This window comes from Phymastichus coffea, unplaced genomic scaffold (genome assembly GCF_024137745.1).
Source record: "Phymastichus coffea isolate CEN01 unplaced genomic scaffold, Cenicafe_Pcof_1.1 PCOF00043, whole genome shotgun sequence".
Taxonomy (NCBI): Eukaryota; Metazoa; Arthropoda; class Insecta; order Hymenoptera; family Eulophidae; genus Phymastichus; species Phymastichus coffea.
In genome coordinates, this window is record NW_026706854.1 from 715324 (window position 1) to 735420 (window position 20097).

The 20097-nt window shown below is 44.7% G+C and overlaps 1 protein-coding gene across 1 annotated transcript; it reads right to left on the bottom strand.

Moving 5' to 3' along the window:
• Positions 1 to 617: 617 nt before the first annotated feature.
• On the bottom strand, positions 618 to 15791 carry LOC131664260 (uncharacterized). Its single transcript, XM_058935221.1, has 7 exons — positions 15728 to 15791; positions 15114 to 15278; positions 12256 to 12375; positions 9637 to 9745; positions 8386 to 8542; positions 4144 to 4234; positions 618 to 3980 (listed from the first exon to the last, which is right to left on the bottom strand). Exons 2-7 carry the CDS (start codon positions 15267 to 15269, stop codon positions 3822 to 3824), a joined length of 792 nt encoding a protein of 263 aa, XP_058791204.1. The 5' UTR covers positions 15270 to 15278; positions 15728 to 15791; the 3' UTR covers positions 618 to 3821.
• Between the last annotated feature and the right edge of the window lie 4306 nt (positions 15792 to 20097).

The window sequence follows — 20097 nt, forward strand, 5'->3', positions numbered from 1 at the left end:
CTGCTAGTCTCGCGATGTCGAGATGCGTCTAAGCTGCAGTCCTCTGAAAATGGAGTTTACTTTGAGATACGAGTGAAAGACAAGTGAGAGACCTAGACTAGATCTTAGATACAAGCTAGAGAGTTAAATCAGTCCCTATTAGTCTCGGTTCCTGGGAACGCGCGCAGGTATGTATAGCCCTAATGCGACATTATGAGAACTCGCTCTTCTCAATATCCAAGCGAAATGCACCTCACATTACGCATGTACAGAGAGAGAGAGAGAGAGAGAGAGAGAGAGAGAGGAGAGGGGAGCAGCAACAGTTTGTGATACGAATTCGTCTGTGAATAATACAGTAGAACCATTTATAATCTTGAATGTGAGCATTAGAATCTTCGAGGCTACTTCTTCGATAAACAGATTAACAATTGGCATGGATTAAAAGGCATCGGCTCGATCTGATTACGCCACGTAATCGCTGAAATCAAAGGAGACAGGAGTTTGTGACAGTATGTGGATATATCGAATGTCATAAATTAAAATATCATCCATTTATTCTATTTTTCTTGCAGTGTGACTAATACATGTATTTATTCGCTTAATTCTGAGTATTGTTCTTTATTCGTCTATTTATTTTGACTTTGAAGCAGCAAGTAAGGTCTATGGGCGAATGAATGTATTAATGGCCGATGAGCAGAATATTATTGCCTTTTTAGTAAAGCTTACTACAGAATTTGTGACATTTTCAAAACACTAAATAACAAATAAACTTTTAAGGAAGCTAACATTAAGTCTATTCCAGAATGACACGCTTTCTACAAATCACTTATTTACGGTATTCTAAAGCATTCGCCGACAAATTAATCATACGGTTGAATCTAAAAACTAGCGCAAGTAAATATATTGCCGTACGATGAATAATATTTACGCTGGTATCAATAACCGTTTTTATATTCAACTTGACATAGAACTAGTCCAAACGATTTGAGAAAACAAGCAGCAAACAAAACAATCGAGCTAAAAGCTCTGTCGGAAAAGAAAGCAACTGAAAATCCGATCGCACGGCCGAAAGCACGTTAGCAATCAATCTCTGTGCATCGCCGACATTCGTCACCAGATTGAGCGTCGCCGGGCGAGCGTCGGTGGCGGATCGTGTTATGTCGATGAGCGGCGCTTGCGCAACGAAAGAGCTGCCGCGAGGTGGTCCGTAGTTGCCTGGGCTGAAAGTGGCTTTGGCCCGCAAAGTCACCGCAGCTGCTCTGCTTTTACACTGATTGCTTTTGCAGCCTCGCAACTCTTTCGCTTTGACTTTTTATACTCCAGCGGCGGGGCGGGCCGCTACGACGTCGGCGTCGTGGAAAAAAGGCTGGCATCGATTGGCGCGCGCACCGGCGCGCTCATACGGAATTTCAAATGCGCCCACTGACATCTCAGAAGGCGATTCATCCTCGTGAAAAAGAACGCCCCGCCAAGTAATATCAAAGCTTCACTTGAAAAGTCAATCTGTTCAAAGGCGCAAGCTCAACGCCCGTTCACAATGTTCTCAAGCTGCGATAAGGACGTCGTAGGCGTCGCTCTCTTTCCGTAACACGGTCTTACTTGAGAAGTGAGGCAAGGTCGAGCGATCGAGCGATCGTGTAATGCAACGTCGCTACGAGGGCTCGGTGAGTTACGAGCGTACGCGAATTCAGCTACGCGTACATCGAGAGTGTGCACTTGAACGGTGTAATAGCAGCTCGCACAGTGGAAGCACACTGATAAGCCGCGCTAAAATATCTGCTGTTACAATCAGAAAGTTACGCGCGCGTACAGCATCGAAGATGCAAGTGCGCGAACTCTAAACTCTTAGTGCGCCGATGTGTGCACGCTAGAATAGTATTCCAGACCATCTTAACACGAGCACTACGATCAATTAAATGCAATATACAACCCAAATAAAAGCATGTACCAAGCGCACGTACGGGAAAAGAGAGAGAGAGAATATGAGTGCGGAACGCGCGCAGCACTCGCAAGCAAAATCCGATCCATCATAGTCAAACAGCTGGTATTTACCAGAGCCCGAGTAATTCCCGGCTGGAATGCATCGCTCCCGCGCGCGTAACGATCGCATTGTGTGCGCAGTACTCCGCGCGGACGCGGAGAACTAGCCGGCCGGAGTATTTGCCAGCCGAAAGAGTCAACGCGCAAAACTTTGGCATTTAGGGGCGCGGCTGGCACAAAGCGCACGACCAATCCCGAGCGCTCGTGGCGTCGTCATTAACCGCAGCTCGTGGCCGAACAAACGGCCCGGTTGAGACGTAGAAGCCGCGTCATCAAAGGCCTGACCAGCTCAATTATTATCGGTGCGACTGCGTCCCATTTCCACTTGGCCGCGTCCTGTTTACACGCGCGCGACTTTGTCGGAGACGCGGCGGATGTTTCAAGGAAAGGCGAAATAAATCGGCCTGCGCGCGACCGCGCGCGGCGACAAGCGAGCACTTGCTCCGCGAAAAATAGCATGCACAACGAAGCTTATCTACGCACAGCGAACAAAGAACCTCTCTCTCTTTCTCTCTCTCTCTCTCTCTCTCTCTCGCTTTCTCTCTCTGGTAATCTCGACTTAATGCCAGCGGCGCGAAGAAGACTCTTTCTCGCCAGCAACCTCCAGCGCTAATGAAGATAAATAAGCCCATTTTTTCCAGCCGGTGCACTAAGCTTCTTTCTTTTTCATCTTTCCTTTTTTTTTCTTTTTTTTCCATTCGTTTCTATCGAATGGCTCCGTGATAAATTAGCCTCCCAGCTAAATTTCTCAAACCCCAGCCAAATTACAATACGGCGCGGGGGTTATACTTTCGAAAAGCGAGTTATCATTGAGATCGCGATTTAAACAATTTCAAAGGCTCGATAATCCAGTAGTACGAGGCGTGTTTGGTCTGACGGCATACATTGACGTATAGCCATGTTTTGCGCATGTGTGTATACTTTGTTTGTCTCGTTCGTCAGCTTCAATTCGCTTGTTTATTAGATTATATACTGCGATGGCGGTGTCAACTCGAACGTTATAATTCATTTTGAACGACAAGTAGTAAATTTCGGTTAGCTCAGACGTCGTACAATTTCGCGCGATAAGACATACACATGCTACGTTTCGCATATTGTGCTCCCAAATTGTTTGAAAAGATATACAATCAAATAAGTCGGTCATAAGTTGGGTCGACGTATGATCATATTTATGTACTATTTCTTGAAAAGTTTTGTTCTCCATATAATCAGTAATTCGTTCGTTTCATTAGTCAATCGCAATGTTGAGCGAAATAGATAGTCGCGATAGATCACAGTGAGGCAGAGCTTACCGACAGTCAATTTGACAAATGTAAGATCACATGAAATGGTAATCGATCACTTGAAAAAAAATTTTTAAAATCAATGGGTTGTCAGAGCGATATCGGTATATATTTTTCCGTCGTATATGAACAGTTGCATCGATTGTTAACTCAAATTACTCTTTGAAAAATAACGAAATAAGTAAATATAGCGTCTATTCAGTTGTAAATCATCATTAGTTGGGCATTTTGAAGGAGTAGTTATTGAAGAGCCATTGCCGGAGTGTCAATAGCTTTTCACGACTGTTCGTGCGTGTTCCATTCGAAATTCAGGCACAACATCGGTGAACTAAAGGCGGGCTACGTCGGTATGTCTCGAAGCACCTACGTCCAATTGCGAGAGATTGAGAGAGAGAGGGAGGGGGAGAGAGAGAGAGAGAGAGAGAATGAGAGCTGCAGGGACTAGCTTGCGACGAAAGCTGCATTTCGCTCGTCGACATCATACTCGTAGTGGGTACGAAGCCATGCGTGACTGGCTCGTCAATGCATCAGCATCGCAGGCCGATAGAGGATGTCGTGTAGATTGTTGCGCCTTGGGCCATGATCAACGGTAGGGGCTCCATGGCCGGGCCTACCCCAGAGCCGATGCCACGTGTCGAAGTGACACCTCGAGCTCGCGTCCTCCCTCGCTGTCTCCTGCTACACAGAAAGAGGGAGAGAGAGAGAGAACATACGCGTCTGTGAGCAGTTGCGCGTAGCACATAAGTGTGCCCCGTAGGCGCGCCAGAACATCATCGAGGAAACGTTGTTGCGGCGAACGGCAAAGCGTCCGCCCGAGTGCGCCTCTGTGTATCTTACTCACCGTTGCAAGCTCGCGCTTACGACGCATCTGCTCGGCCAGCTCGTCCATGTAGCGCCGCTGGCTCGCCGTCGCTCGACTCGAGGCCCGCCATCTGCAATGGAGATATGCAACGACCGTCAGTTTCGAGCCGCTCTCAACGCCCTTCCTCGGCCTTATTGTTTTTGCAAACGCCGTCGCGCGACACAGAGACTGCGAGAGGGCTACTCGGCTTTGTGCAACTTGGATACCAGCTATATGTATGCCATCATCATAAATAAATATTTATGCGCGCGGAATACGTGGCTCCTACTTTGGCCGGCAATATTGCTTGTTTGCTAAGCTATTCTATCCGCAAATGATTGAGCGATCGTTAGAAATTTTGCTGGAAATCATACTCGAACTGCGTTGCCAGCTTTACGACGACATTCACGAGGCACCCTGACGAAACAGTGCGGGGAAAATGATCAGGCAACGACCGTTTCGAAGCGAATTCGGATAATATAAAGGCCCACTGCTGTTCAAATATCGATGATAATCGGCACTGCCTTGGAAGCGTGCACGTTAGCAGCTCGGATATCTCGAAGGCAGCGCGTATAGGTCGCAGAACTGACTTCGTGGAAAATTCCTCGCGGAGCTGTACGTCTCGAGTCGTGAAAGTATTCGATTTGAAAGAGATTCCTCCGACCGGCAAGAATATTAGGTTTCGCTAGCATTGAATGAAATATATCCCTGATCATGCATTTGATTATCCGATCGGTAGTGATCGTCTACCGGCCTGCGCGTCTTTTTAATAATTGATTTAACGACAATTCTCTGAATAAGCAATTAATCATTGCGAGATTCACCGGCAGCGCGCAGCTAACACACCTCTTCTCCAGCGACTCTGAAATTAACAATCTCTCAAGAACCTTACAATTAAGTGACCTACAATAGCACGTTATCATCGCGAAAGTACGTTTTCTCGGGCATCTTCGAGCGCAGCTGAGCAACTCATTTCTATCGCTTGTCGTTCGATCCGCAAACTTCTGGATTGAGAGTCTTAATTTCGCGGCTCGCGGCATAAATCACCAGAATCCGCGCGCGAGTATCGACAACGCCACGCTTGGCAAACTTGTGTACTCTCGGTCGGCTTCGCACGCGGGAAATTTATGTAAAGCTTTTCCAGAGCGCAAGTTATGCTGAAAGTTCGGTGGCGACGCGACGCGATCCGTGGTCAAGAGAGAGAGAGAGAGAGAGACCCTCGCTTGTTTTACTATCACAGTCAAATCTTTCGAATGCTGTGATACGTTTTTGCGTGTAATGTTTCGCTCGTCTATCAAATAAAACATTCAACGAGTCTACGGACGGGAAATCAATTTTCTAAAGTATACAAAGGGAAAATGGAACGTTTACAAAGCTCTTGATGCGGATTTCGTTGGTTTTACAGAATAATGAGTACTTGGTTGCAATTAAAGCCAGGATAAACTTGGGATAAACAGCTGAGTGATGAAAATTTTAACTTTCGACGGCAGAAATTACATAGAATTAACGACAATCCTCGTGTAAAAAGGGTTTTTACTGTGTAAATAAAATAAACTAATGCTGCCAACTGCATTGGTAGTGTGCTTACATGAAAAGCGAAACAAATTATGAATTTATTTTTTCATAAAGCTTAGAGAGCTGAATAATATCAGATCTGGACAATTGTTGAAAGAAATATATAAGATAGTTTTTCATTGTAAAACAATTAATTCAGTTCAACGTATATATCTTAATCGTAAGCATTCATATTATTGCCCATGATGATATCAAGAAAAGAATCTTGAAACCTAAACTTAAATAATTTGATAGAAGCATTATTATTCGAATAAGCATACGTGTGATACTTTAGTTTGGCATTGCGATGTGCGAGTAGACTAAATCTTCAACAGAACTGCATGAAATTACGAAGCATCGTGTAATATCACTCGAAAACAACAACAAATAATTCAGCTAATTAACGGCGAAATTCACAAAGGCATTACTGTCGAGTCAAGACAATAACCATAGGGAAATAGCATACGTAAACTAATGAAAATGGTTTGAGAAGACGAGCCGATATTTTGTGTTTTTTTCTTAAATATGCACGACATTTCGTTTGATGATTGGCGATATTGACGTCCCGCGATATGAATATTGCAACATGACATCGTAGTTTTGAAACGAAACTGTCGAACAATGGGTAAAAAGAAAAATGATTGCCCAACGGCCACGATTGGAACAGATCTGTGAATAGTAGTGTTGTTATGAAAATAATTGTTCCGGCCTCGCTGGGTACAGCAAACAAAAAGAATCCACTTTTCTCTTTAAATAAACAAGTAAAAATAAAAAGTTTAAAGAAAAAAGGAGAATATTTTTGAGGATCGCCGGAACAATGCTTCGTTTTGAAAGAATCAAAACAGAGAAAGGAGAATACGGCCTGACAATTTGCCTGAGCAGCGAATGGGAACTCATGAAACATCGATGGACAACTTCATTTGAATATACTAGCCCAAAAACATGAGGCAAACGCGACAGGAATGCGAGAAAAAAGAGAGAAAGTATGCGAAAAAAAAGGTGCCGTGCGCGCTCTTGACACGGATGATCCGTGGAGTCGGGTAAATGAGTGAGTCATTGAGCTGCGAGCGCAAGCGAGTCAAGAGGAGCGAGCCGCGCGTTAATGAGGCTGCGCGCAGTCGCTCGTCCGTGTGCGACTATGTACAGTAACAGGCTGCAGCATCAAGTGCAAAAGCTCTTGGGAGTTGGGGGGGGGGGGGGGGGGAGGGAAAAAAAAGAGAAAGAAAAACTTGACGCCACGACATTGCGCTACACTCGAGACGGCTTGTCAGCTCGAATTCGCGCGCGAGCAGCCGGCAGTGTTGTTGCACTTCACACGAGTGCCGGAGCAAACCGAAAATGAGATATCTCGCAAACAAGCCTCGCCGAAGAATTCCAAGCGTGCTATTCGACAATTTAACTGAATTATCGACATTCGCTGCAGCTGCGGCGCGCTAATTTCTCTCAATGGAACGTGTCTCGAGTGACTTTCGTGCCACGCATCACTACTCGCACTTTTGCATTTCGCAGGCGAGAAGTCGCTGCAATGCGCGCATAAACGCTCGATTATTGCTCGTAGCTCGCGAAATTAGCTGGAAAGCCATTGAGAGCCGCGATATTGGACAGCTATGCGCTCAGCTGTCAATGAGGGATCAAACGAATAAATCTTTTACTATGCAAATCCGTGCCATTAGCAGTCGTCTATATACATGCGTGGACTTCGATCGACAACAAGAATATCTCCGGTGAAGGTGACTCGCGCTCGCGAATTCCTCCAAGACGTAAGTGTAATCAAGCATACGTGCAGTTTTCGCGATATATATACTGCTTCCAATCTGTAGTCAGTAAACTCAACTAGCAGAGGCGCGGCAGTAGCAGCAGCGCCGAGATTTGCCGCTAAATGCTTGTTGCCTAATGAGGTTTATCGAGCGCGAGACTTATTGCCGACATTAGTGTTTGCTTATTCAATTTATTTGCCATGCACGAACGCAAGGGGAACACTTAATTGAACTTTGATGTGATCAAAACAAAAGTGAAATTGTTATAATACGTGCCATTTAAAACTTCTCTCGAGTTCTCGGCTGTCGAATATTTTTACCATTCGAGAACGCGCAACAGCTGTCTGTCTTGAGGTCAGACACTCGCAAATTGCTTTCACGTATCATACCGCGAAATACTTTTTAATTGCTGATAGAATTAAGCTCCACTGTCGATGCTGCTATAAGCTAACTTGTTTAACGAATTTTCAAACACCGACAGGTCAACTTTATTCGTTAGTTTTTGGTCGAGAATCGAATGATCGGTGAAAAATAATGGAATCAGTGTTATTTGTTATCGAGTCAACATTAACGCAACGCGATGCGATATTCATCGCGTTCAATGTTTCAAGTGCTCTTCCCTCCTATTGCGCTGCTCGTTAAAATTCATCGTTGTCGTGAAATCCATCATTAAAATGAAATTTTTGACTTTAAGCGAATACAATAAATGAGAGCCATAATTTTAATGATTGATTTTTTTATTACTTTCACTAATCAATCGTAGATTAAAAAACATAGCGAACAACATATACAATGAAAATTAGAAATAGGCTGGGGAATATTTATAGAATCGATGAGCACACAGAAATGAAAGTAATAAATAGAAATCCTAAATAATTACACATACTTTCGTCAAAAATTGCGTATAACATTATCGTACGGAGAAACTTACGAGTCGATCATGAATCCTGGACGCGTGGCGTCGACAGGTGACCACTGGCGCAATAGGGGAGCCAGTTCGACACCACCGGTCAGTTGGTAAACCTGATGCATACGACAATCGTCGTTATGTTTCTCTTTTGTCTCAGGGTTCTCGGGCACTCTCCTATCTGAAATAAAGTCAATAGCAATTTCAATTTCACACATTTCAACGCAACGACTGCTGTGGTCTTTAACTCTATTTGCAGACAGAATATTGTACAGCGCGTGCATTATTCTGAATAACCTTCATACATTATTCCTCGCGAATTGTTAGCTTTTATAATATTTGCTTTTTCCTGGTTATCTTGTGGGTGAGCACAACCGTAAATATATTCGACAAATTAAGCTTTCAATTCAGCGATACATTTTTTGGTCAACGAAAAAGTATTGACGCTTGCGATAAAATGCTTTTTCGTGTACGTAAAAGTGTAATATATTTTGCAAATTCACTGACAAATCATTTTTCAAATATTTCACAATAATTAAACATTGTGTCTTTGTCGAATTGAGAATTTTTTATTCCCAAAAAAAAGTCAGAAGTTTTGCTTCTTATTGCTAAAATAATTATGAAGATATTTATCAGCCTATTAAAGTTATTCCAAAATCAATTAACCTTTCGATTAATCTGCTAAAAATAAATTTAATTTACACTTTAAAATCCTATGGTATGCTATTCGTGGAAATGTGCGTTAATGTAAACGGTAATTTAACAACATTGATTATCATATGTAAAGGGGAAATGATTTACCATAAAATTTTATGGTTGTTTGATCAGAACCTGTTGATAACCACGGATGCATATGAACAAGAAAAGCGCATCGCGAAATTTCTCACACCATCGCGAATAAATAACAGTTTAAAGTGAATTTTAAGTACAATTAAAATTGCGTAGCCTATTTCAACAATCAATCGTATAGCCTTCCGTAATTTAATACTAATAATGTTCTTCCAACATTATCGTTAAGTAATGTCACCGATAAATAATGGCAGCACAATCGGAGCAACAATAATAACGATCACTCCTCTCGAAACTGTTGCGTAGACGAAACAGACCGGCAAGATTTTTACAACTCGCCGATTTCCAATCAGTATTATTGCGAAATACTTGATTAATGCAACTGCGATATTTATTTTGATCATTCGTAAACAAGTTCCATCGCGAAAACCGCTTAATACGTTTTATAGATAAACAAAATCCAAATTGATTAAACAACTGACTTACCAAACTGTTCAAGCTCGCAACGGTTATACGCGTCGTACGCGTTATGATAAGTGCTTCTGTAGAGTCCGCTGCAGTTGGATCGATCTCTTAGGGATCTCGTTCTCCACGTCTGCAATACATCGTATGGCGATCAAATAAAAATGTCTTTTATGTTTTGTTCGAAACGCGAACAAACAGTCGATACTACCGTCGGGGCATTTTAAAATGAATGTTCCCTTTTTGAGCATCGAATATCTCTTGTACGTATACGTCTTATACGTAGAAATATCAATTTCGTAACGCAACAAATGATGCAGATGCTTCCGTGCGAGATTTCCGCGCGGATATTACTCGGAAATAAGCTAACCGGTACACTACCAAACAGCCATCTATCGCCAAGCAAACTCTTAAATATTCGTTCGGAATTCGCCTGCAGAGTAGGACCAATCCACGGAATGGAATCTCTGAACGTCGTGCAGTTTGTATGAAATTGACGGCAACTTCCTCGAGCAAGTTCGCGTACTCCGGGAGGTGTGCTTTCATCTCCGAGAGTCGACGAATAATCAACAGAAGCGTTCTCGATTCTACGAAGACGAATTCATAGCTCGGGCAAAAATGGGCGCTTGCCCTCCTAGCGGCGTCCTGTCGACATGGCGCTCAACCGAACCGCGCTGGTCGCGTTTAACGCACCACTAGGATAGTCCACCGCACTTGTGTCTCTCGTATCGAGCTCTAATCAGTCGACGCGGCATGCTCGAGCCGTTCAAGGAGCGCATCCACAGGCAGACTATCCGAGCCGTTCGTTCGCTCTATATTGCCAAATAAAAGTCGCAGTGTGTCATCCCCCAGTGTGGAGCGCGGAGTATTTAGCGAAAGCCGTCTCGCCGCCTACAGCTGACTGTAATCAAGTGGCAATTCACACCCGGCAAAGTTTGCGTTCCCGACATCCAACCTATACATATACACGTACATACGCAAGCAAGCAAGCGGGCAAGCAAACTAAAGGATTTGCGGCGGTTATCGCGGCGATTAGGTGGCGGTCACTTAATGCGATCAGCTGTATACACAGACTGAGAGAGACTCGCGGACGACGCTCGTTTAGCTATATGTACGTTCATATCGGCACACCTCGTCCTTCTCTCGGGAGAAAAGAGAGAGAGAGAACACCACCGACTACTATTTCACGACATACATACCAGTACATGCACATTCGTAAATTCAGATTCAGCGCGTGAGAAATTTTAGTTTGAAAATATAACTTGACTTTTCACTGATCTGTCGTACAATAGAAAAAGCGATCTTCGTTGCTCATCTCGAAATTACAATGGCGCGTTTGACATCGACAAAAATTCTATCTTTTATAAGAATCACTCGTTCGTTATTCGATTTAATGACAATACCGGAGTCCAACAAACAACATAGTCGATACGTTTTATGAAAGAAAAAGTAACTTAACCGTCGAAAATGGTTATTGGAACGTCGACCAAAAAGCAACTAATAACGCTGTATGTCGTTTTTTGTCATTACCTTGAAAGCGCAAGCAAGAAAGATATTGGCCCAGAATAAAATGAACGAGCGACACGAGCTCGTCGAATATTCATCACAACATGCCATAACAGTCGCGTGCGCACGTTTCTCACGGAACGTTGAGTATCGTAATTTTTGCCTTATTGTGCCGTGACATTTTCAACCGTCAACATTTCAGGACTTTGCCTTGAATAACGCGAATCGCACGAAAGCGAAGGACTGAAAATTAATCGATTAACCAGACCAAAAGCTAGAAAACAGGGCTCTAAACGGCGACATTCCTAAACTTTTTCTGGAATGGTAAACTTGAACTACTCATTGCTCAACCGTTGACATGGAGTTGTTTTTGCTGTTTGAGACATTGTATTCAGATGACAATGCCGCTAGCCAGAGGTGCTTTAGTTTGCTCCTCGCCAACCTCGTACTATAGAAATACAAAAGTCGACAAATATGTCAAAGAGTGTATACAGTTGGACGCGTGAAATAGTCGCTTGTTGGCACGACTCTATATTCCAGTGATAGATCTGGCGTGCGCTTTGTCGTCAAAAAGCACAAATAACGCGACTGAAAAATTGAGCAGCGCGCAATGTGCATTTGTAGTGTACTATTCGCAATCTGACCATAATCGAACTGTCGCAGCAATACGCATTTTATGAAATTTGCACCTCATATATTTTGCGCGCGAGCCGAGCTCGCGACAATTTTTATGGTGCAAGTCAAGCTGCTCTCGAGAGAGCTCGGCGTATGAAAATTTTATTGCTGCGCGTGATATTCATTGATCGATAAGATAGACGGTATGCCGAATCGTTTCCCATTGAGCCCATTTGCCAAATCATCACGATGAAAGCGCGCAGACAAATAAAAGTAATGGCGTTCGTATTTCGATCGAGCTGTTGCAACGATAAGCAAACGTAAAAATGATACTTAAGTGGAATTCGAAAAGAAATACTAATTGAGCGCAATAGACTCTGCTGAACGGACTTGAGAGGCATAAGATAATTCGAATTTACGAGGACGCAAACTCGAATACTCTCTGACTACAACCCCTAGAAATACCGCTGAGAGAGAAGAAGCCTAGTCTCCGATAGCCGACTAGTATAACTCAACGTGTACCTGGTTAAATGGTTGCTCTCGGGGTTCGAGTGGAACGTTCCTCTTGCGTAAAGCAGATGCACATGGTGCTCCACCACCTGGTCGACCCCACGGCCAGTAATTAGACAGCATCCGTCTCAGCTGAAACATCAGTTACAATTATTTTCTCTCTCCTGTCATACCTTGCTGAGAGTGTCTCGTCAACAGCGTCAATGTGCAATCTCTCTCTCTCTCTCTCTCTCTCTCTCTCTGTTGTTTTAAAAAAATCTCAATATATTAATGCCAATTTGATTACCAGCAAATGTACGAGAAAGTTTTTTCGTGCTAATTGCGAAGCGTAATGCCGACCAGTAACTCGGTGGAATGAATCTTTTAAGCAGCTACCATTGTTTTTCGATAAATCGATCATTAGTAATACATAAAAAGTATACTGCTGTTGTTGTTTTATAATCTTTCGTTGCGATCCAGTAGCTTGCGTGCACAGCTCAAATATATATTGAATTCCAGTAATGCATGCAAACTGGATCGATAAAAGTACGCAACCTAATATTTTTATTTTACTATCTACAACCTTACTATTGTTCAACACTTTCTAAAAAGCCTAGCAATTCATATGGACAATTATAAAGTCTGCTTCAATTAAAACCCATTTTCATAATGCTTAATATCAAATTTCTTTTCAGTATTTCTTTTCCGTTCCTTTGAAATCGGTATTACAGATCTTGAACCGTCCTGGATTGTCCAACCATTCTTTAATTATTTTTCTTTACTAACGCAACTCTTGGTGTCCAGTGTTACGGACACAGCACCAGCCCGTTCTAATTTAACCCAGGAAATTATCCAAACGCTGAAAAGAGTTGGCTCAGTTTCGAATGGCTTTCCACCGTTTTTCCAACGATTGTCCTGCTGCTTGAAACGTTACACTTCCGCTGTTTCTTTGAGAAAGAAAGCGAAAGACGAGCTGATCAACACGCGACACTCGCGCTAGATACCCGGACTGCAGCACGACGTATCGGCGGACTGGACGTAACGCAGCGACGCGCGCGCGCCTGGTCCGGAAGGTTTGATTTGCAAGGCGAGCCGGAAAGCGAAGAGGACGCGCGGCGCGTCGATCAAGCGGGCGCGTCGCGCGGACAAATGCCGTGGACGCGCGTAGCTCGTGGGCAGCTGTAAAACTGCGATAACGGAGCGTTAATCCATAAATGTAAAGCGCGCAATTAAGCGAGGACTGAAGCGCGCAGTGCGAGCGCGAGCGGCCGCTCGGCAGGCTGATGACCGAGGGCTCGGGGCAGAAGCGTGCGGCGGATCCGGCGAGGATAACAGCCGATGTATGCCTACGGGAGCGATAGCCGCGAGTTTACGCGCGCGCCACCGCCATAGATCTATGACGCGCTCGCGGTCGCTGTGCAGTGTGCACGGCGCTCGCCGATTCGCCGTGAGCCCGGGACGGCTAAGTGAATCCCTCTCGGACTCGCGCGCGCGCGCCTGGGGAAGCTGGCTTAAGGCAATAATAGCGACGAGGCGCCAAATAATTAAGCGTCTGGGAGATAAGCCTCGGCAAAGGGAGTTTTGGCTTGGCAGCAAGATTAAGACGCATCGCCCGGCTAACTCGGCGCAAGAAAGAGATTAGCGAGCTCGCGCCCGTCTACCCCAGCCTATCCCCAGCCCCCACACACCATCGCGGCCAAAATAGTATGTGCGCTACCAGGTAGCTCTTTATACGAGCACTCGCGTCGCCATCAAAACAGGCTCTCGCCACTCGCTCGCTCTATTATGACTAATTGAAAATCGCGCGCGTTATTTCCCGGTGGATTGTTTCTCGGCGAGTGTGTTTTACGCTTGTACAAGCGGTTTTTGCGACCTACTTTCCCCTATAACAACTGTTTGCGAGCTAATACACTACTGCTGTGTAGTGTAGTCTCGCCAAAGCTTTCGATCAACTATCGAATAAATGTTTGTCTGGATTTCGAGAAGTCGACCTCCAGCCGTGAAGGTTTCAGAGAGGTGGTCCGGTGTTTGGTGCTTGGTCCACTTTTTAATTACATATATTACGAGAAATGCTGTGCTTAGCGGCATACGGCTAACGGGACAACGAAATGGGACTTGTGGAGTATTCGGGCACGTATAGTGCAACGTCGCCCTTTTCTCATTACGCATCTAATTCTGAGCCTCATCACTTAAATCAGTGGAATGATATTCGACCCATGACTTATCTGCATAATGAATAGTAGTTGGCTAAAGCTTGGATGTTCAGCTAATGAGCCGCCTCCCCTTTACTCAAACAATTACATTGCAGTTGATGTAATGTTGAGACAAAACTTTCTCTGCAATTCTCTCGAGTCACGTTACATTTTATCTGTAGGAAAAAAGATAGGTTGAGGGTAATTACAAAATTAGAATTTTACTCTCGGAAAATGTCGAAAAAAGTGGTCAAATCTCGGGTGGGAAATAAAATTTGTTTGCCGAAAAAATGGTTTAAAATCGTTGTCAAAGATTGACGTAAAGACCGTGGCAATTATTTTTAACGAGCTTGACATTTTCACGAAAGTAAACGTGCGCTGCTTTTTCGACTGCGGAACGTTGTTGCGCAAAAGTCTTCTTCGAGATTTCAAAAAGAGAGCTGAAGACGCCAAGTAACTACACGCATCTCACTCAGAAAAGAGGAAACTGCAAGCGTCGCATGCCCGAGAAATTGGCATTTCCCGCAAAGTAACAAAAACAAAGCGAGAAAGGAATTTCCACTGGAATTTATCAGGCGAAAAAAAATTTTTTTTTTCAGTGCAACGCCAGCACGCGAATGATTCCACTCGGCCAGAGAAAAGCGCCAGAGATGGAGACACGGACTTGATGGGCCAGAGAGCAGGTGACGATGTGCATACTTCATATTGTTCGCGCAGCTTCTGGCGCATCGACTCCTCCTTCTTGGCCTTCCAGATTTCCGTGCCTTCGTGCACCAGCCTCGACTCCTCGGCTTTGCGCGCCGCTACCTGCGCCTCCGGCGTGTAAGTCGTCGTCGCCGTCTCGCTAAATTCCATCGTCAACGCCTGCGGAACAATATGACATTCAGAAATCTACAAAAGCGATGGCCCCCCGTACTCTTTAGCAATATCCTCGGTTATTTTACTGCATACAACATTAGCGACTTCAGGCTCACGAGTTCTACGTAAAAACGTATTTCTGGTCGACATCGTCGCTACATACGCCGAATACCGCGACGGTGACTACACAATGACGGTTTATTTCAGTTCACGTCGGAAATTTTAGTTAAAATAAACGGGAAAACTCAGGGGATAGAATAAATTTTTTCAACGGCAATTAGTGTCTAGTGGCTGGCTTTAATGGGCATTTTATTGCGATTCGCACGAATAATCATCTCTACAACGGCCGCACGCAGCGCGCAATTAAATTCTCGCGGCCGCGCGAGACACGCACACGCGCGCGCGCTCAAAGAAAAGCGAGGAAATTGGCAGTGCGGGCACTGCGGTATGCTTACGTGATGATGGCGCTCGGGCTGGATGCACAGGCGTGGCAGCGAGGACAAAGAACTGATCCGGGCGTTCGGCAGCCAGGCGCAGCAGCGACTATACGCGACTCCGGCACGCGACGAAAGATTTCCGCTGCCTGGCGGCAGTCTATTCGCACGAGCGCGCTCGATTTTCGTCGACGAGCGAGACGACCAATCGGCTGGCGGCAGGCACGAACGTTGTAACGTTGCAAAGGCACTCGCTCGATCGCGCCGAGACGAGCGGTTCGGTGACAGCTTCCGACGTACACTTGGGCTTTCGCGAGTCGAAGCGGCTTACGCAATTCAGCGTGCGTCGACGAAACGGCGAGTCGTATGGAAAGGCTCGCCGAGAGAAAGCGCACTCGTCCTAAACGAGGCTCGCGAGCTGGCGTTTCGTGACAGTTGGCGCACGTGTCGTCGCATGCGCGCGAGAGAGGGAGGGCAAAAAAGAAGAACGACGGTTCGGCGCGCTGTGTAAGCGACGTCGCCGAGCGGTGCGCGCGAGCGACACCCGCCCCAAGTAGATCAGGGCCGGATTCGGTCGGACCGAAGCGCCGGTCGCGTCGCGGAGCGCGCCCTTTCGATCCTCCGCTGGCGCTGGCGACGATCGGCCGCGCTAACGAGCGCGAGCACGCAGCCGCGGCCGCAGCTCCGCCGGAGCGTCTCCCGCGCGCCGACAAAGCAAAGGCGACTCCAGCGGTTTGGGCCGAAGAATTGTCGGAAAACTACGTTAACGACGCCCGGCTGGCGCTCGAACGCTTCGTCCAAATTAGATTCATCGCTTCGCTCGCCCGCCGAGCTTTCCTTTGGTGGCTCGGACGCCTGCAAGACAGCCGCTCGTTAACTGGACCGAGCGACGTTTCGCGCGGGCCGCGCGAACGAGACTCAAAGCTGCGTGCCCCGACGAAACTGAGAGTGCTTAGCCGCTAACGCGCGCGCTCGTGCCATTGTGCCGCCTCGCCGCCAACTGATTTACATAATTATTCTCGGAAATTTCACGCACCGCATCTGCCTAATTGCCTGCGGTAGCATTAAATTGCCAAGAAACAAATCAATGTGCTCCGTGCTTGCTCGCGGACAGTTTCTCATGGACGACGGGTCGTCAAACGATCGGAGCTATATTTTATCTTGTGATATGGCTGGCAATATAAAACGCGCTAAGCTGCTGCGAGCAATTTGGTGGCGAACGTTAACGCTCCTTTTTTATGCGGCATTGGCTGCGCGCACACACTACTGCATATATATGCATATATATGCATATATATATATATATGCTTGTGTGTATGTGTGTACACGCATCGATAAAGTTAACCACATTATATGCTTCCTTTTTTATCTCCTTATTAATCTATGTAAAATTAACGATCCCTAATATCCATGCCTCACTGGCGAATGCCAATATATCCAGACCCACGCTAAAGACGACGTTTGTATATTTTATAAAGAGAGGGTCGGGCGCACGTCGACGATGTCACTCATTATTCGCACGCAGCGGTGAGCGTGAATTATGCATTTGAGCAATGCCGGGCGGCTACGGCGGACAGGCGCAGAGAAATCCGTTTGCTCCGCGCCCGTGGGAGACTCGCACATCGCCCCGAGCGTTTTCCAATATGATTCCTTTTCGTACGCTCAAATCAGAGCGACGCACGCAAAAGCGCGCACAGCGTCGGTAGCGCGCGTGGCTGCATATTAGCTTCGGGGCACGTAGGCTAACGTTGGCGTGTTCCGCGTTCTGTGCGTCCATCGAACTCTATAAAATCCGTTCGTGGCGCGAACGGCGAGCGACTCCGGGGAAAATAGCCGTTCGCTGGCATCCTCGCGCACACTTTTGCCGCGACTCCTCCCAATCGCGCTCACACCATTGGATTTTATTCCGTGCGTCGCGCTGCCACAATTAATCAGCGCTTCGAAGTCGTTGAAATATTATTCACCGAGATGCTACAATTAGATTTGTCGCCACGCGAACAACGACAAGTATCGTCGATTTATCCACGCAGGTTGAAAGTCGCGAAAAGTCTGAACTAAATTGTATTTGTTATTGAAATCACATTGCGCAAATCTAAATTATAATTAATTGATTCGCAGGATTGGCAGAATATACGACGCGACTTGTGTTTCTCAATTTTTTTTGTTATTTCTCTCAAATTAAAAAAAAACAAATCAGCAATATGCCATTTCAGAGGCTTTGCCTGAATGAAATGCACACTGAATTTAACGTTCGCCCATTACAACGGTTCACAGAAAAAAATATTTGACCTAGAAATGTAACACATGCATTCCAGTTGATTTCAATCCGCGAACACGAATCCATATAGTTCCATCAACTTCCAGTTGTTTTCATTGAAATGCCATATTGCTTTGAAACTCGACTTTCAATTTTCCATTGAATTGGACGACGGAGTTTCCGCAATTAAAAAAAATATAAGAGCGCGCTTATGTTTTACGGATGAAAAGTCATAGAAATGTACGCGTCGCTAGTGTGACTTATTGTTTTGGTGGATCGTGGACATCATTAGATGATTTTTCGAAATCGAAAGGAAATACAGACCGATTATAGCTTCGATAAGCGCGGCAAACAACAATGATCATCAATCGAGGCGATGCAGCAGCGCTAACGCAATCAAAGCAGATTACTCGTAGAAAGTGAATGGAAAGCGCGGAAGACCATGAAAAATTGGAAACAGACGCGCGCGCGCGCGCACGAATGCAATGACGATGCGGACACGCGGCAAAGATAACGTCTGACCTATTTTTGGAAATGCTAGTTTTTCAACCTCCGTTTTTGCAAAAAAAATCGCATATCGCGAAAAAAATACAAATTTCTAGAATAAGCCAATAAGCCAAGAAACCAAGAAGCGGAAGGAAAAATACGCTCAAATCCTACTTGTAAATTATTAGCAGGAACGCTAACAATGGAGGGTACAGTGGTATGCGATGCTATTTCAAGTACAAAACTTGAGCGAGTAAACATGCAACTGCATTAGAGCTTAATCTGCGAGGGCTTCCATAGTTCCACGCCCAGTCACTGGCAAAGACCTCTCGAGAGATCGCGCGCCCTAAGTATTCCCAAGATTTTCTCCAGCAAGTTTGAATGGCGCCCTGCCCGAATAAAGGCAGTCGTGGAAATTGCGCGGGCTATCGACAAAAGCGCTGAAATTCACTTGCCGAGAAATAATGAAAAGACAATTTTGAAAAAAATAGGAACCTACTCGCCACGGCTACAAATAAGTAGATTTTTGTCGCGGCCCCAGCTGCTCCAAGTATAGTTGGCAACTCGAGGGACATTTGCGTTGGGGTTGAAAAATGTTCATCGACTGCCTCAGACTTGACTATCTTCAGCGGTACTTCGCGTATGCATCTCTCGCGTCAGTCTGTGGCAGACTACAAAATCCTCGGTGAATTTTGACGCTGGAATTTCTCTTCAAATTTTATTTCTTTTTCTTTTTACAGGCAAATATAAAGGATAACAATAATTTTTTCCAACGTACATGGGCATCGTGATAGAATTTTTAATTAGCTTCGAAATGATATGTCGCTCTTTAAAGTGGGAAGAAAAATGAGAATGAAAAAAAAAATGAGCTCCAGAACAATAATAACTTTTCTCATAATAAAATATTAACTTTGTGAGGCACAAATATTATTACCATCTTTTTATTTAGACAGGAACCACTAAAGTTGGCCAGTTTTTGGAATGTTCATACCTTAGTGTTACTTCGTTGACAAGTTACCAAGGATTTCGTTTAGTTTTATTAATAAAAATCTATGATCATTTGCCTGGATTAAAGTACGGGAATCGAAATCAAAGTAAGCATTCATTCAAGCAGATCATTATTTAAGTTTTCTTTCTTTTATTTTTCTTTAACGGTTTACGTTGCCCTAATAAAATAGATTGGTGAAAGTGCCATAAAAAAAAAGAAAATCATCTTCCGAGTGCGGTACAGCAGAACACTGTAGTAGACAGCAAACGTTCCAGTTCGTAACAACGCAACGAAAAAGTATATGCAAACCAATCGATGAGAAAAGTTACGCTAGTGTTGCAATTGCTGCAAATGGGACAGCTTATAATAAGTCCACGACCAAAACTAACTGACATATAAATCGTTAAGACAAGATTCATTTAAAGCCACTCGCTCATATATTACATTTTCTCGAACTCCGAATTAATTTAGTTATGAAATAAATTGACAAAAATAACAGGATTCTTTAATTCCGAGATGCAACGACTTTGATAGTTAGAAATACTCATCTAAAAAGCATAAGAAATATAGTTATAAATACAGTGATTGAACAAATCATCATAAGAAAAATGAAACACGCAAAGTTCGAATAACATTTCATTCTAATACGAATACTACTTT

Bases quoted from the DNA above. Each gene is read 5' to 3' on its own strand.
- LOC131664260 (XM_058935221.1), bottom strand. From the start codon at position 15,269: ATGGAATTTAGCGAGACGGCGACGACGACTTACACGCCGGAGGCGCAG. The intron at 12,376-15,113 runs GTATGCACATCG...CTGATGTTTCAG, and splicing joins AGCTGCGCGAACAATATGAA to CTGAGACGGATGCTGTCTAA. The intron at 9,746-12,255 runs GTACACGTTGAG...GATGTATTGCAG, and splicing joins GAGAGCAACCATTTAACCAG to ACGTGGAGAACGAGATCCCT.